We start from the raw sequence: 18,257 nt of genomic DNA, 5'->3' as shown, positions 1-18,257 counted from the left end.
CTCTGTTTCCCTTAAAATGGTTATGGTTTGAGTACGATGCTTCTCGTCAAAGCCAGAGTGAAAGGATAGGCTGAGTGGTGCCCCCCACCTCTAGAGCCCCAGGGGACTGGACCCCTGCTTCTGAATGTCCTAGGTGGTCATCCAAGGAGCCCTGTGGAAACCCCTCATGCCAAAAACACTCTATGGCTCTTGTCACGGCCACGTGTGCGTCTCAGAGTAAGACAGGCTTTCTGGGGACATGTGCGGTGAGGCCCCAGCGAGTCGAGGCCAGTGGACACACGCAGGAGAAGGGCACTTAGTGGGCAGGATGTGGGGCTGCCAGGGCTCGTCTCTGGAAAGGACAGCAAGGAAACAGGGAACAGAGTGCAGGGAAAGGGAACAGGTTCTCAGCTTTGTAGCTGCACAGAACCCTCGTCCAACACCACGGGCCACATTTATGCCCTGTGTTACCTGTGTTCCCAAAAAGAAATCAAATGCTATAAAAATCAATAAAATCAGAGTCTGAGAGACGGAGAGGAGAGAGATGGGTACAGACACACTGAGCGGGTCTCTGCGGAGGGCACCTGTTTGGACGCTTGCAGCCAGTTGACCGCATGCACCAGGTAGTCTGTGGCCTCAGACCAGCGTGGGGGACAGTCTGCGGGGTGACCCTCCAGGACAGCTTCGTCCTCGGAAGTCCGGGACAAGATGGAACATACCATCCGCTCCAAAGCTGCTTCTGTGGGAATCTGCCAAAGAAAGGGAACATCGTTACAAGTCTGCTTTTTTCCAGAATGTTCCCCTCTGAGAATAATACCACAACCTTGGCAAAGGAAGAGCTCAGGGCTTTGCTTGACGGGAGAAGGAACAGGCTGATAAAGGGTCGCTTGTGTGGTCAGTGGAGGGACACCTTCTGGAATGACCTGTTTCAGGATCGTCCACAAGCAGTGGAAACAGCAGTTTCTCCGGGTCGAGGACATGGGATGAATCAAATACAGCTTTTTCAGTCTCTGGCCAAAAGCAGACAGCGGGCCAGCCTGGCACCGGGCACCCCCGAAGCAGCTTTGCCAGAAACATTTTCTGTCCAAAAGGTGGACAAAGTCAGGACAAGTCACATGGACTTGTGGGTCAGAAACGGTTTGACATTTTGGACCCAAATCTCCCTTATTTCTGTACATGAACTTCTACACACAGTTCTTCTCCTGTAGTTCCGTAAAAATACTTGCGTGTGCGTGGGAACGAGCCACGCTCCTGTTACGTGGATTTACAGTAACTGCACACCACGTTCCAGAACCTCTACGGATGGTGACAGCCAAAAGTCATTAATGTCCCATAGCCTCCCTGGAAGCTTCCTTCGGGACGCAGAGAAATGACACTCACTGGTGACTATCACAAAGCCACGGTATCCCGTGAGGGAAACATGGCCCCGTCCCTTCCCACAGGATTCACACGGTCCCTGAGGCATGGACACAGCTCAGGCTCCCTGCAATGGCCTCGTGAGGGGTCATGGGGGAGAGAGGACATGGGGGTCCCACAGGGACATGAGCCGTGATGTATCAGTCTTCTCGGCGGGCAGTAGAGAACAGAAGCGGGAGAGATTCCTCTCTTCCAGGGGCAGCACATGCAAAGGCTCAGAGCGGCAGCGCCCACAGTCAGATGGGACCAGGGGAGGCCCTGGGAGGCTCTGCGAATGCTGGAATGCGAGGAGCCTCACGTGGATGGGGGGCAGGGTGATGGTGGGGGGACGCACTTCTCTGCATCCCGATGGTGGGGGGCAGGGTGATGGTGCCCCGAGGTGCTCACCTCCGAATCCCCAGAGCCTATGAGTAGGTGTTCCCTCAGCAGGTGGAATTATAGTTGCTGACCAGCAGACTCTGAGAGGGGGAGACCACCCTGGATTATGAACTGAGCCCACCGAAATCACAGGGCTCCTTACACGTGGGAGGGGAAGGCAAACGCTGTGTGAGAAAATACCCCATCACCACTGCCCTGAGGGGAGAGGGGCCTGGAGCCAGGGCATGCAGCGGCTTCTAGAAGCTAAGAAGGGAAGGAGAATGCACGCCCTGGAGCCTACAGAGGAACACAGACACCCTGATTTGAGCCCCCGGACACCCGTTTGGGACGTCCGACTTCCAGAGCTATGCCGTCGCAACTGTGTGTTGCGTGGGACCACCAGGCTGGCAGAGATGTGTCCCAGCAGCCAGGGGAGCCTCGGACCTGTGACATGTGCTCTGCGCCCTACCCAACCATCGCCCTCATAATTCTAATCTTTTTTAAGATTTTATTTACGTATTTGACAGAGGGAGCTAGAGGCAGAGCATGTGCAGAAGCAGGGGGAGCAGCAGAGGGAGAGGGAGAATCAAGCTCCCCACTGAGCAGGGAGTCCAATGTGGGACTCCATCCCCGAACCCTGGGATCATGACCGGAGCCGAAGGCAGACGCTTAACCCACTGAGCCACCCAGGCCTCCCTGGAATTCTAATCTTGAAATACTTACCATTCTAAAGTAAAGGTTCTGTGTAATGTGATGCAAACTATATTCCAAAATAATGAGAAAGCAGGTCCTAAGTCTAGAGAAAGCCAAGTAGCATCAGCCCCCTGGCTTTCCCCCGTGCCCACGACAGGTGCCACGGGGCCCAATTCCAAGTCCCACGGGAGGTCAGCGGTTAATGAACTGGTGCCAGGTGCAGGAGGAGCCCAGGAACCCACCCCTCCTGGCCACGCCTGAGACCCACTGGCAGAAGGAATTTTCCAGACACACAGCTGTTAGCAGCAGCATCCGGCGGAGGCCAGCGGCTGACCCCCAAACTCACAGCACCAACTGGTAACCCAGAAGTGAAGAGCAACTGTGCACACGCACATAGTGGCTATGAGAATGTGAGAAGGGCCAGCTGGGAAACACCAGGTGCTGGACCTTGGAGAAGTGAGCAAAACCCACACCCTGGGCACAGAACAAGACCCAAGCCAAAGAGTGTGGGTCTTGCCCAAACGTCCGACCCCTTGACCCTGATTGGCAAGGCTCTCACCCTGGAGGGATCCGTGCAGCCAACAGAGACAGGTGCACGGTTTCCGGACCCTGCCCCATGCAAAGCAGGAGTGCTGGCAAACACACGGGAGTGATGAAGGAAAGGCGCAGAAAGAGCCTTCTAGAACCTCAGGAGTAGCAGCGGCGAGCTGGGTCTCCAGGGGTCAGCTCTTCAAACTCCTTTAGTTTATTCAGTTTGAAAAGGGGGGCTTCTATCTGGTGAGCCCCCCAGCTCCTGCCCCTCGCTCCCACCCCGACCCCTTATAGGGACCAAGAGAGAGAATGACTGTGATTAATTATTCTGTTACTTCCAAACCACCTCTGGGGCTGGGATACAATGACCAGGTAAGAGGAAGAGAGACTTCTAGAAGGGCCAGAGCGATCCAGGTGGCTCCGAGGCTCGCAGAGGACTCCCTGTCCTGCTGCGTCCTCCACCCCTTCGCGCACCCTCCCTGGGAGCACCCTCAGAGGAACACTCTCGAGGGGGAACCCCACAGAGTGAGAAGCCTCAAGCGAGCGTACCTCCTGAAACTCCACGGAGTAATTCAGGATTTGCTCTGCGTGAAGGTCATCGAAGCCAAATCGGGATCTGAGGTCAGCCTGGACCTTCTGTGGGTCCCACACCAGCTCCTGCAGGGACAGGTTGTATCTGGACCCTGCAAGGCAACCAAAGAGTGACGATAATGTGTAATGTGTGTAATTAAGTTAAGGTGACAATAGTGAGTCAGTTTGAGGCGGAAACAGTGGGACGCACAATTCAGAGCGCGGCGCCTCGTTCACTCCTACCAGGAAAAGCAAGTGGAGACCAGATGCTCTCCAGGCACTCAGGTCGGAGAAGCAAACAGAAGCGACCACGGGATGCCTCGCAGCTTGGTAGGGTGGCCCACGGCCCTCATATTCATGACCGCAGAGTTTCCAGAAGGAATATGACAACGTATTTCAAGAGCTTTATGAAATTCCAATCACCGAGCCCAATAATTACACTTTCAAAAAATCCTTCTCGAGAAGCCTAACCAGATGCATAAGAAGAAGTAATGTACAACACAACGCTATGGCGCTGGTCTTACACTGAGTCAGTACTAAAACCTGCGAAGCGTCTAGCATGGGGGAAAAGGATAAATGGCAGTAAATTCACAGCAGAAAATACCGCCCCCTTTAAAACCACATTTCTGGGGCGCCTGGGGCGCTCGGTCAGTTGAGCATCTGGCTCTTGATTTCAGCTCAGGCCATGGTCTCAGGGCCATGGGATCGAGCCCTGAGTCACCTCCGTGCTCTGCGAAGAGTTTGCTGGTCCCGTTCCCTCTGCTCCTCCCCCTGCCCTACCTCTCTCTCAAATAAATAAATTAAATTAAATACTTTTTTAAAAAATAAAAATAAAACCGCATTCCTGAAAACTACTTAAGGCCACAGATAAAATTTCCCTTAAAAGAATTAATCAAGGTATAAAACTCATGGGGACCCAAAGAACCCAGCAACACTCCCTGGAAACAGCACATGCAGAATATAATTCCAAATCCCCCCCTCCGAGGTTTGACGTAATCTCTGTGACCATGGCCTGGCGATTGCAAACCTAAAAGCTTATAAATTCCAAGGTGAGACTTCCTCTGAAATCCCAGCAGTGAGACAGTGTTCAGATCGTGAACCACAAGCCTCTCCTAGGCATCCACACATGCAAAGGACCACAAAACCATTCTCACTTGCGTGACCTCTTGGTGCCCTTATTTTTTTCTAAGTTCTTATTTATTTACTTGAGAGAGAGAGACAGAAAAAACACAAGCAGGGGGGAGCAGCCGGCAGAGGGAAAAGGAGAAGCAGGCTCCTCACCGAGCAGGATACCCAACATGGGGCTCGGTCCCAGGACCCCGGGATCATGACCTGAGCCAAAGGCAGGTGCTTCATCGACTGAGCCCCCCAGGCTCCCTCTCTCAGTACCCCTAAATTAATACTGTGGTTCTCCAGGAAGGACATAGTTCTGCCACTTACAAAAGGCCCAGCCCTGGGGAACTTTAGGAAGGCATCGAAGATGGGGCAGATCGCAGAAATCTGAGACCCCTTGCTATTAGTCTAGCTGTCTATGCATAAAGGGGACAAGGTCTATGGTTCTATGGTTCTATGGTTTTATTTTAATTTTAACATTTATTTATTTACTGAGGGGGAGGGGCAGAGGGAGAGACAATCCTAAGCAGACCTCGCACTGAATGCAGAGTCCAACGTAGGGCTCGATTGCAAGACCTCGAGATCAACACCTAAGCCAAAACCAAGAGTCGGAAACTCAACAGACTGGGCCACCCCAGGGCTCCTGGTTCTGAGATTTTAAACTGGCATTTATTGTGTGTCAAAGAGGCAGTCCCTAGGCCAGGACTTTTCCTGGACAAGTCTTGCTAAGTTCCCCCACAACACACCAGGTAGGTGTAATAACTACCCTCTTCTGGGGGAGAAGGAAGCAGACTGGGAGTCATATGATCTCACACCTCTGGCTTTAGTCATGACTCAAATCCAGATCTGAGCCCTGACCCTGCGTGGTAACCATTAAACTCTGCTACTCTCAGAACGTATTAGGGTTATGCACAGAGTTCCAGAAGGGAGGGGGAAATAGTGACACCAGTCACTGAGGGGTATCAAACTATAAAATCATTCTAGGGGCACCTGGGTGGCTCAGTCGTTAAGCGTCTGCCTTCAGCTCAGGTCACGATCCCAGAGTCCTGGGATCGAGCCCGGCATCAGCCTCCCTGCTCCGCGGGGAGTCTGCTTCTCCTTCTTCCTCTGTCTGCTGCTCCCCCTGCTTGTGTTCCCTCTCTCATTGTCCCTCTCTCTGTCAAATAAATAAAATCTTTTTTAAAAAATCAATGAACCGGGGCGCCTGGGTGGCTCAGTGGGTTAAGCCGCTGCCTTCGGCTCGGGTCGTGATCTCAGGGTCCTGGGATCGAGTCCCGCATTGGGCTCTCTGCTCAGCAGGGAGCCTGCTTCCCTCTCTCTCTCTCTCTGCCTGCCTCTCCGACTACTTGTGATTTCTCTCTGTCAAATAAATAAATAAAAAATCTTTAAAAAAAAAAAAATCAATGAACCTTGGAACACTGAAAAAAATAAAATAAAATTAAATAATAGTAATCATCATCATTCTAGAACAATGAGAAACATAGGGCTTGAAACTCGCTGCTGGACAGCAGAGCTCAGATCACAGGAATTCACAAGTTCAGTGAAGCACGTGCCTGGGCCCTTGACCCCAAGTCACTGACAGGGCGCATCCCTCCCCTTCCCACACCGTGATCTGCTCATTAGCCAAAGGTACTTTTCTTGGACACAAGAGAAAGAGGATAATTTTTAGTTGCCTTGAGATGCTTTGTCATAATGTTTCTCAGCTCTGACTCCCTGGCAACTGAAAAAATAGCTTATTTTAATGACATTCTTAGCTGCACTTATAGTTCCAGTTATAAGGTGAATAGATTGTTGTAATTTGGATCATGTACGAATACTTGAGCTTCCTAATGAGTCTTGTCACCACAGACATCACCAGGGAGGTTCCGTTCTGAGGGTAAGGACTGCTGGTTCCCACTGGAATCACCCGGAGAAGAAGCAAATTCGACATTAATAACTAGTCTTTCCTCTTGTAGATCCCAGAGGACAGGGGCTCTCCTTCCCAGGATGAACTCCTCCCTATGCTAAGTCACCAGAAACAAGAAGAACCTGAGTGTGACTGGGGGGGGATAGAAGGTGTCACATCAGGTTGTTCCAAGGAACCAGAAAAGTCTGGAAGGGGTAGAAATCTGTCAATAACCACCTCTTGACTTAGGTCAGGAGACAGACTTCAAGAGTTAGCAGCAGGCAGAGAACATGATCCTGGGCTCCTGGCCCCAGGTCTGCCTGCCTGTCCCCCAGTCTGGCCCTCACATCTGTGCCAGGAACGTCTGTCCACAATGCTGGTCCAAAAGCTGCCCCAGCATTCTTCTGTGATCTGGCTCAGGATCGCTTTCTGGATTACCCCTTGCCATCGCCCACTGCCCCAAACACAATGGGCATAAAACACATGTGGCTCTTGCCAAAGCCAGGAACTTCATGCACAGTTCTTCCTGGTAATGTTCCCTTGTGTCTTTGATGAACTAGAACTCATCTTTCAGAACCTCTCCTCAATGCTTTTCCTAAGAGGCCAGATCCCTACTCTGTGGGCTTTGTTTTTTCTTTACTGAAGCATCTCTCTCCTGTACTAAGCAGGACCTCCCTGAGAGCAAGAACCATGTATTACTCCGTTTCTTATTTCCTCTCCTAGGATAATGTTTGATTCATAGGAAGTACTCAGTACATGTTTATTGAAGGTGTGGATGGATGGATTGGTGGATGGGTGGGGATGGATGTGTGGATGGATGAGTGGGTGGGTGGGTGGATAGATGAACGGATGGGGGTGTGTGGATGGGTGAGTAGGTGGATAGAATGAATTGATATATGGATGTATGAATGGATAGATAGATGGATATGTAGATAGATGGCTGGGTGGGTGTATGGGCAGATAGATGAATGGATGGATGTGTGGATGGGTGGGCAGGTGGATGGATGGGCGAATGAATGAATGTTGAGATGGATGGATGGATGGATGGATGGACAGACAGATGGGTGAGTGGGTGGTGGATGGATGATTATGTGGTTGAATGATGGATAGCTGAGTGTGTGAATCCTAACTCCACTGTCCGTTCCCTTGAATTTCCCTTACAGAAAGAGATAGAAATAGAGAAAAAGAAAGAGAGAATTAAAACATTCAGGTCCAGTTGGCAATTGAAGAAATAATACCCCGAACGGAGAGTAGAAGAGTGGCTAAGGGGGAGCTGAGAGTTCGGAAAGTGGGAGATACTGGTCAAAGGGTACAAACTTAGTTATAAGGCAAGTAAGTTCTAGAGATCTAATATACAGCATGGTGACTACAGTTACTAATACTGTATCATATGCTTGAGATTTGCTAAGATGTCTTCAGTGCTCTCACCAAAGGGGAGGTAACTCACTGTGGGAGGAGAGAAATGGGCTCATTAACTCCTCTGTGATAACAACTGCAACAACGTACGCATGATGTCTCAAACCATCACATTGTACACTTTAATTAGCAATAATCGCGCCTCAGATAAACCTCATTGGCTATGATACTGCCACTGCGCAAAGCTACATTGTACACTTTAAACCAATGCCATTTTAAAGATGCCTGGCTGGCTCAGTGGAAGAATGTGGGACTCTTGATCTCGGGGTCGTGAGTTCAAGCCCCACGTTGGGTGTAGAGATTACTTACATAAATAAAACTCTAAAAAACATATTAATGGGGTTTGTCTGTTTGGGCTTTCCAAGTCTACATCCATCTGACTTTCTATTTTTCAAATATTTTTTTTCCAAATAGGAGCAGAGGAGAGAGGAAAGATTCAAATCACAGAACCAATGACAGGTCTAACCTTCAAGGATATCAAATAAAAGAATTTTAAAAATCAATCATTTTTTACTTAAAAATAACACATTTATGAGCAGTGGCCACAGAGTTTCAACAACAATAGAAAGTCAAATTCTGGTTTGAATTCCAAATTTTCAGTCTACTTCCACCTTTTAGAAACAGGAACCATGGTTTCCTTTCGGTGTTTGACATTTTGATTAAATCGTTTTTTGAACAGTTTTGGAGCTCTGCGGTGGCTATGGACGAACATGACCAGGGAAACACATGAAATCCCACACAAGCTCTCGGGTACACATACCAGCGGCGGCCATCCTGTGCTCCTGCAGAAATGTCAGCGTCGAAATTGTCAAGTTCAGCACGATTTCAGAAACCGTGGAGAAAGTGTGGTTGAGGGGCAGCCAGTCTAAATCTTCCAAAGCTGCCAAGGAACTGGAACCAAAAGAAAACCAAAGTAAAGTGAGTGGGCTTTGCAAACTGAGGGCAATGGACCCAGAATTACTTGTGGCCCGGCAGCCAGGTCCCAGCCCTTTGCAGGATGTGGACAGACCACGGACTTACCAGCTCTCAGCGTGGCTTCAAATGTGGCCCTGACTCCCTAGACTAGGAACCGATGATTCCGACAGCCGGCAAGGCCAGCCGGGGTGCAAGGTGTCATCACCTCTACAAAGCACGTGGTCAGACACCCTCACTGCTTTGAGCTCAGGTCATCAGTCTGAACTCTGGAGGTCCCCTTCTAGAATAGCGAGCCTCCCAACCCCCCACTGTCTGAACCCATGCATCTCAGGATGTCAGGGGCACCATCAAGGGTCAGCAACCGGTTTCACAGAACAAGGGGCTCCAGGGAGACCGTGTATATATTGCGTTCATGTTATTCTTTAAATACTGAAATGTTGTATTTTATAAATAACTGTATTAAGTCTAATTATGAATAGTAAGCCTGTAAACTAGAAAATCCATTCACAGGAAGTAGGAATATGTCTAAATCTTAGCAGCAAGAGACCAGCAACATATAAGCTGTGCTCGGACAGGACACTTCCCTGCAGTTTCCCCTTCAGGAACGTCTCGCACGGTGTCCCCCTGCGATGAAGGGTGTCTCACGATGACAAGACAGACCATTAATAAATGATCAGCCTGCCCGATACCACATCCTTGCTTCTTTGTAAGATTTTACTTATTTATTTGACAGAGAAAGAGCGAGTGCACGAACAGGGGGAGCAGCAAAGGGAAAGGGAGAAGCAGACTCCCTGCTGAGCAGAGAGCCTGATGCAGGGCTCCATCCCAGGACCCTGAGATCATGACCTGAGCCAAAGGCAGAGGCTTAACCCACTGAGCCACCCAGGCACGCTGCAAATACTTATTTCTAAATCGAATGCCAATTTCCTTCTTTTTTAAAGGATGGTAGTTGTTTTTTGTGTGTTTTTAGTTGAAATAGAGGTGACTGCATGCGGACTTTCCCGACCTTGTGTCACCGAAGCGGAATACAGAAATAAGATTAACGCTGGAGCTGACATGGCACAGCAAGCGTCAGCGATACGCTCTGATCTCAAACTCTGTCTCTCTCCGGAGGGCCCAGTCACCACCCACGCTAACACATTCAAGGCCCAGAGAGCAAGGACACCTGCGAAAACACACCCACTATATTCAAATATATGACTTGTCAGTCAGACCCACAGACTGTCAAAACATGCCCCATTGTCCTCTGTTGACTGATAGGCCTTCATAAAAACGTGGAAAGTCATGTTCAAATTTAGAATTTTCTGAACTCGGGGCACCTGGGGGGCTCAGACTGTAGAGCCTCTGCCTCCAACTCAGGTCATGGTCTCAGGGTCCTGGGATTGAGCCCCACACTGGGCGCTCTGCTCGGTGGGGAGCCTGCTTCTCCCTCTGCCCCTGCCCCTCCCCCGACTCATGCTCGATCTCTCTCTCTCTCTCTCTTTCATTCACTCTTGCTCTCTCTCAAGTAAATAAGAAAAATCTCAAAAATCAAATAGCAACCATTAAAAATGATCATTTGAAGGGGCCCCTGGCTGGCCCAATCGAGGGAGCACTGCCCACAACACTGTAAGTTCAAGCCCCACCATGGGCAGAGGTTACTTAAAATGAAAATCTTTAAAAACAATCACCATAATAAAAATGATCGCTTGAAGACAACGGGAACGTATGAAAAGTTCATGATGAAATGTTAAGTTGCCAAAATCTGGACAACATGACTGCCCTTGTATAAAATATCTGCACCAGTAGACCAAGAACGGACACAGAGAGCCATCTCAGGGTGCCGGGATTCCCAATCACTTTCTTGAATGGAACAAGAGATCAGCCAGACACACAGATGTCCCCATAAAAGAGCGAGGAGAAGAAAGCCAGCACACCTATCATGGGGTAGATTCCTCTTTTGCACTTACTTCAAAGCCGCCTGGAGGAGGTGTGCCCCGCCATGGAGACGGTCTTCCAGGCGGATGTTGTTTGTGTACAATCTTGGCAGAAGAAGTAGAAACTTCCAGATGTGGGGCTGCTGGTGGAGCTTTTCCAGTTTCGAGATCACCTCCTCGGTCTTATTGAGATCCATCTGTGAGGAAAAAGCACCGAGAGTTCCCCGTCGGTGTCGTTCACGACTGAAGAAGCAGTGGGGCTGGGTTGGCTTCCAGAACCTCAGCAGACGGAGACGCAGGCCTGGCGCACCACCGCTTTGAACAGACAAGGTTTGAGGATCATCCCTTTGGGTTGGGATTTTAAATATTGGGAGGCTGTGGACTTCACAGAGACAGAGAGGTACGGGTCTGTTTTTGTCACAAGCTATGTCATCGTCTATGATCTTGAGACTTGGAAATATATGATTAGTTGTTCAGACAGAAACGGAAATGGACCCCCTGCTGCTCCCCCGCAGCAGAACGAAACGAAACCCTAATGGAAGCGCAGCGTGAACAATTAAATCCCAGACTCCATCTGCACGAGATCCCCAACCCGCCTTCCCCTACCACTGTGTGTCATGGCCCCACCTTACAGCCTTGGTCTGGAGGAAGGAAAATAAAAAATCACAGCTAAAAGAACATCCCAGCAATACAGCCAGGGAATAAGAAACTACAGACCAGATTTCTTTCTCCAGGATTAAAAAAAAAAAAAAATGAGGGGCACCAGGCTGGCTCAGTTGGAAGACCAGGCAACTCCTGATCTCAGGGGTCATGAGTTCAAGCCCCAGGTATAGAGATTAGAAATAAATAAATAAACAGGCAAATAAACTAACTTCAACTTTTACAAAAAATGAGACTGGGGGCACCTGGGGGGCTTGGTTGTTAAGCGTCTGCCTTCAGCTCAGGTCATGATCCCAGGGTCTTGGGATTGAGTCCTGCCTTGGGCTCCCTGCTCTGTGGGGAATCTGCTTCTCCCTCTGCCCTCTGTTCATGCTTGCTCAAACAAATAAATAATTTTTTTTAATTTTTTAAAAATAAAATAAATTTAGGGGCACCTGGGTGGCTCAGTGGGTTAAAGCCTCTGCCTTCAGCTCAGGGCATGATCCCAGGGTCCTGGGATCGAGCCCCATGTTGGGCTCTCTGCTCCGCGGGGAGCCGCCTTCCTCCTTTCTCTGCCTGCCTCTCTGCCTACTTGTGATTTCTCTCTCTCTGTCAAATAAATAAAATCTTAAAAAAAAAAATAAAATAAAATAAAAAATAAATAAATAAAATAAATTTAAAAAGTGAGACTGCAGGTTAAGAATTTAAAGTGTGTGTTTCAGTGGGTAGATGTGGGAAGGGCTTCCTCCCCGGGGAAAGGTGTGTGGGGAAGGGGGGACTGGCTCCATCTCACTGAAGCCATAAACCAGCTACTTTAAACACAAGCCTGTAAGCAGGGCAGGGAAGGTCGGGTGCCAGGCAGGACTGAGATGGGTGTGTGGGAAAAAGGGGAAGAAAATGCATCTTCCAACAACATGGCCGGCTTGGTCAGAAGGCACCCATCTGCTCCGGCATGTAGTGCAGAGACTCTGGAACATTCTAGATGCCTGAGCTTTCCATACCACAAACTAGCTATGGCAAAGCGAACACTGAGCAGGTGGGCCTCCAGAACATTCCTGAGCCAGCGTGCTCCCCCAGGGGAGTCACACCCCAACCCCCAGTGGCATCTCTGGGAAAACAGGCCCAGGTCTGGGCTCAGCAGGCCCAGCCCAGAGTCTCACTTGAGAAAATCAAACTGCGCCTTGCAACCATGTCTTGAGGGACTCTGGCTGTCTTAAATACAGTGCTGCTGAAAACACACCATTGGAAAGAAGAGTTTGGGGACCTCTGGACGGTTCAGCCAATGGAACATGCAGCTCTTGATCTTAGGGTCATGAGTTCAAGCGCCATGTTGGTCGTGGAGATGACATAAAAGGAAAAGTATTTGAAAAATAAAATAAAAACCAGTGCTTTGAACTTAACCACCAGGTCTCTGGAGACTAAGCTTCAAATGTTTAAGATACTTACAGCTAAGAAACTGGAGCTTGGAGAAGAATCTGCAATAAAAGAGATTTCAGGTGTTAGTTCAGAGAGCAGTCAAGCATTGGCCAGTCCTGCTCTAGTTCTAAAACCAAGGTGGCTATCATGAATCCTGGCCCCAACCTCGAGGACACCCACACAGGGGAGCAAGTCTGAAGGACATGGTCACTGTGGATTTGCAAAGCAAGAGAGAATTGATTGGGTACCCAGGAAATGACTCAACGGGTCAAGCAAACCTCAGTCATGGGCCAACAAAGTATTGATTACTCTATCAATTTCTACCAATTGATTACTCTATCTATTTTTTTTAAGTATTACTATTTTATTTTTTATTTTGTTGAATACACATTTCTTTCACTGGCAGTCCAGATGAACAAGTATACAAAGGAAATATTTAAATTTTGCTTTTGGCAGATGTCAAGATAAACTGTGCAGATTAAAATGCCTCAATTTAACCTGAAGAAATGATTTTGAATCATACAAATTTTTAAGAAGAAAAATAAAGACTGTCCAAAGGGATTCTCCTAGCTTATAACACATTTCCAGAATAGCTCTCAAAAAAAAAATTTTTTAAATACTCATTGACTACTTTAAAAATAGATCAATACCATATAGCTTTATGAAATAACTTCTAAAATTTATATTTTTTTATTTAAAAAGGATCCCAGGTTTTAAATAAACCACTAGCAATATAATTTTCCTCACTTAAAGGTGCATATCTCTGAGGGTGGGACATACATACTTTTTGAACAAATAATGATTTTTACAAATTTTTAACACACACACACAAAAAAAATTACTTAAAATATTTTTAAGGGGGAAAAGAGTTTTCACTAAAAGTCATCTTTAAATAGACTGCAGTAGATGACACTATTCCTTTTTTTGTTTTTTAATACCATCAGAATTCTCAATGAGATGTTTGGCAGAGTTTTAAGACACATCATGGTCTCTACCAAGTGACACTGACATTAATGATGTCAGGCATTGTGAGTACTCAGGACAAGTACTCGGGCAGGACAAGAAAGATAAAGAGAAAACCTCGAAGAGACCAAGAAGAACATAGTTATGTTTTTTTTTTTTTTTTTTTTTTCAGATTCTCTGTGGAGTCACAGTGGGACACAGTCAGAGAGGCACAGACCGGTCTCTGCTCTGGCATTTCTGGGGTGACACAGTGACAGGAGTATCCTTTGTTATACCTACTGGGTCTTGGTCCCCAGCCCTTGACAGGAGAGCCTGTAAGACTTTGGGAATTTCTAGAATGATAAGTGTGTCTTTGTGTGCTAATGAGATGCCTGGGGGCTGCCCACCCTCGCCCCCCCCCCCGGCATAGGGCCAGGAGAGGGGCAGATCCCCCCAGAAAGACCATGATTCGAGAGCTGGGAATTTTTGGGCCCCACTCCCTTGACATCCAAGGTGGGAAGAGGGCTGGAGGCTGAGCTAATCACCAATGACCACTGAGTTCATCAGGTACACCAACCTGATGTACCACCAGAACCACCAAAAAACCCCGAAAGATGGGGTTCGGAATGCTTCTGGTTCGTAAACATATTGACAGGCTGGGAGGTGGCCTGGCCCAGTTCAACGGGGACAGAAGACCCTTCTGGGTCTCTGCCTATATACTTAATTCGGGGGTCCCTCTGAACCCTGTATAATATAAAAAAAACAGTAAAGGGACACCTGGGTGGCTCAGCCGGTAAAGCCTCTGCCTTCGGCTCAAGTCATGATCCCAGGGTCCTGGGATCGAGTCCTGCATCAGACTCTCTGCTCAGTGGGGAGTATGTTTGTACCCCCAACTCCCACTTGTGCTCTCTCCCTCTCTCTGACAAATAAATAAAATCTTTAAAAAAAAAAAAAAGTAGTAAACCAGCTAGAGTTCTATGGGCCGTTCTAGCAAATGAATCAAACCCCAGGAGGGGTTTGTAGTCACATCGAACAAAACTGGGTACCTGGGACCCACGACTTGGAATTGGGGGTCTGAAGTGGGGCGGTTGGCGGATGGAGCCCCTACCCATGGGGTGTGAGTCACACCAGGTGGTTGTGTCAGAACTGAATTAAATGATAGGACGCCCCTGGAATCCCCCGGAGTGATGGGCCCACACGCCAGTGTTGGGAAGTGTCACCTGTGAAGACACAGGTTTTCTCTGGCAGGTGCGTCCGCCATGAAAAGTGGCTCAAACAGCAAGGAACTGGAAACAAAGTGGGGGTAAAAATTCTTGTTAAAAAAAAAAAAAAAACAAAACTGGGGCACCTGGGTGGCTCAGTTGGTTGGACGACTGCCTTCAGCTCAGGTCATGATCCTGGAGTCCCGGGATTGAGTCCCACATCGGGCTCCCAGCTCCATAGGGAGTCGCTTCTCCCTCTGACCTCCTCGCTCATGTTCTCTCTCACTGTCTCTCTCTCAAATAAATAAATAAAATCTTTAAAAAAAAAAAAAAACTAGTTCTTGGGGCCCTTGGGTGGCTCAGTCGGTCGAGCATCGGACTCTTGATCTCGCCTCAGGTCTTGAGCTCAGGGGGTGGTGAGTTCAAGGTCTGCACTGGGTTCCACGCTGGGCGTGGAGCCTACTTTAAAAAAAGAAAAACAAAACAAAACAAAAAGACAGTTCTCTGTTTCCAGAATACAGAAAACCTCATTTGAACACCACATTTTATAAAAGCAGAATGATCTCGCGACAGTTCCTAATAGAAGAACGCCATCACTTGGTCTCTGAAGGGCTCTGGTCTCCTGCGGATGCGTTTGGGTCCGTTGTGAAACCAGCCTGGCCTTGCCCGGCCCTGGACGAGGGCTGCTTTCTCTCTCAGAAATAGCACCTGGTGTCACCTCGCTGTCCGTTTTCCAGTCATGCTCTTGATCCTGCCCCCTTGTATGTAATCTGTGAGAAGACACCAACTCTATAAAGAGAAGCCCTGGAGGCGGGTCCTGAGGGTCTCCAGACTTCACCAGGGAAAACCCCGGGTGGGAGAAGTGGTCAACTTGAATTTCAGGTAAACAACGGATACTTTTCACTCTAAGTACATAATCTTGGAGACAGGCTTATCCTAAAAACCTGTTCACTGTTTCCCTGAAATTCAAATTTAGTTCAGCTAAAATTTAATAGCGGAGGGCTGGATACTATTTAAGGGAGCGGGGTCGGATAGGCGGGCTGGGGCTCCAGCTCGCTGTTCAAGCTGACAACCACGGCGGGCTTAGGGCCAGGAGACGGGTGGCCTCTCACGGCCCACACCTCCCTGCTGGTGATACAGGCTCCAGCGGCTCCGTATCTGATTCTCCGCCTCTGTCACTGATTCATAAATAAGAGTCAGGGCCTCCTAGGATGTAGACACACTTCATAAGGCACAGACCTATCTGGCCCCATAACCCAAAAGGTCTGTCAAGCAAGATAACCCTCCAGGACCTTAAAGCATCACTGTGTTGAAAGACCCATCCAGCTCAGCCCGAGGGAGGGGATGAATTGGGAGAACGTGCGCATGTGTTTGTGTGCAGGGGACATGCGGAGAGACAGCAAGGACGGCTTGTAACCCCTCCAAAGGTTGCACCCGCTCAGGGCGCCTTCCCGGGCAGGAAGTGGTAGACATGTGGCCTCTCAACGAGCCCCGGGGGCTGGGCCTCCCACACGGAGAGCGGACCTCTTTCCCACAACCCCAAAACCTGATGCCACGAGGCAAACTCAGGCATAAACAGGACATGAAGGACCTTCTGGGTGCTCGGCTTCCGTGAGCCCGTGTCCGGGCAGAGATTGACTTGCCTGGAGACTTGGATCTTCCTGCCCACAGTTCCTGTAGGGTTTTTGCTTTGTCCAGGATTTCACAAATTTCCTCGGCAAGGTCCTGTATCTCCTCCAGGAAGGCCAGGTCGTTGACCTTCTCGCGATGGCCATTTGCAGCCTGGAACCTAGACGAGCTTTAAATAAGTGGAATGAATATCACAAGATTGCTTCACACACGGTCCCAAATCTTGGGCATTTCTCAGGTTCTCGAGACCCAGCGCAAACGTGCTCTTGACCAACCTGGCACGCGTTTAGGCCTCCACCACCTACCCTGCAGAGCCCTCTCTCTGAGACCTTCGTCCCGAAAGGAAATGATCATTTTACAAAAATCTCCAGCAGCAGGAGATGAGACAGTCCATCATCCGTGATGCTCAACCCTGTGTCTGTGTATTAGCGGTAACCCGTGTCTGGTTTACGTGGCACTTGCCACGTAAACCAGCACATCCTGGGACAAGCATCGCTGGGGATGACAGGGCCTCTTTTCAATTCCAGAAGAATGGCTGTGGGGTGTAGGCGGGGTTCAGGAGCATGGGGTGGAAGCGGACTACCAGGCTTTGGAGATAGAGAGGTGGAGACGCACATCCCCCTGGAAGGGGACTGAGAGGATCTGGAAAGAACCCCCTGGGGAGTGCGATGCCACACCCCTTTTATTCTCTGTATCTCTGAGGCTTTGACCCCCGGGGCCTTGCTGACTGCTGCCAACTCCCTCCAAGGGTGACCCAATTCTTAGAGACAGCAAAGGGCTCGCCAGGGAGGGATTTCCACGTCGGCACATCTTGCACACCTGATAGGACAAATCTCAGGTGTGAAGACAGGGGCTTTGGGGCGAGGGAATAATGCAAGACATCTACGGTAGCAGTGGGAAGGGGGTCTCCACCCAGGACAGCAAGACACCTGTGCAGGGACATGGGGTGTCTCTGAGGCCCCGTGGACACCAGGACCGAGGCCAGAGAACCCTTTCCCCAGGGGGTGGTGTTGGGGGAGGGGGTAATGGTCTGCCGTGAGGAGGAGGTCTGCAGGGAGCTGGATATTTAAGCCTCTGTCCCATTTTCGGTTAGGATGTTCAAAGTCTTCTCTCCTGAGGTTTTAAACACAGTATCCCTTCCCTTTGTCACATTTGGGAGAAATAAGTCCTTGGGTGTTTTTAGTTGCCTCTGAGTTTATTTTCACTTTGAGTAATCTCACCGCTAGCAGACAACAGACGTAAAATACATAAGCAATACCATCCGTCAGAGCAGTGACCTCAGCGGAAAACACCAGGACACATCTCAGAACAGTCACACGCATAACCACACGTGCTTTTGAAGGAGTGTCCCCTTGACCTCAACAGCGGGGCCCTGAAAGGCGAGTCCCGCGGGACGGTCAGAGTGGAGGCCCCCAGAAGTTCCATACACAGATGTGCATGGACTAATGTCGTGCTGGGAAAACGCACACCATGCAATTCTTCTTGGAAAATGAGGGCAAATTGCTATCCTATCCTCTTCTTAACCTTACGTATCTCACCTACGGCAGGAAAGAGGGTTTTCTAACTAACTTATTAACTAGTAAATAAAAGAGAATTCTTCTCACCACCTTTGGAATCTGCACTGACCATCCAGTCTAC

At 49.1% G+C, this 18,257-nt stretch overlaps 1 protein-coding gene across 2 annotated transcripts in view; it reads right to left on the bottom strand.

The window, feature by feature from the left end:
* ABCA13 (ATP binding cassette subfamily A member 13) overlaps positions 1-18,257 on the bottom strand; it is a 321,989-nt gene that overhangs the window by 270,766 nt on the left and 32,966 nt on the right. For both annotated transcript variants that reach the window (XM_082692779.1, XM_082692780.1), the window contains exons 4-9: positions 16,634-16,788; positions 12,877-12,905; positions 10,825-10,988; positions 8,721-8,851; positions 3,526-3,659; positions 564-728 (exon numbers count right to left, since the gene is read on the bottom strand). In XM_082692779.1, the coding sequence (XP_082548905.1) occupies positions 564-728; positions 3,526-3,659; positions 8,721-8,851; positions 10,825-10,988; positions 12,877-12,905; positions 16,634-16,788 (778 nt within the window). The remainder of the gene's footprint in view (positions 1-563; positions 729-3,525; positions 3,660-8,720; positions 8,852-10,824; positions 10,989-12,876; positions 12,906-16,633; positions 16,789-18,257) is intronic.

Source organism: Mustela nivalis (assembly GCF_964662115.1).
Source record: "Mustela nivalis genome assembly, chromosome: 12".
Lineage (NCBI taxonomy): Eukaryota > Metazoa > Chordata > Mammalia > Carnivora > Mustelidae > Mustela > Mustela nivalis.
This window is presented reverse-complemented; position numbering and strand designations above follow the sequence as displayed.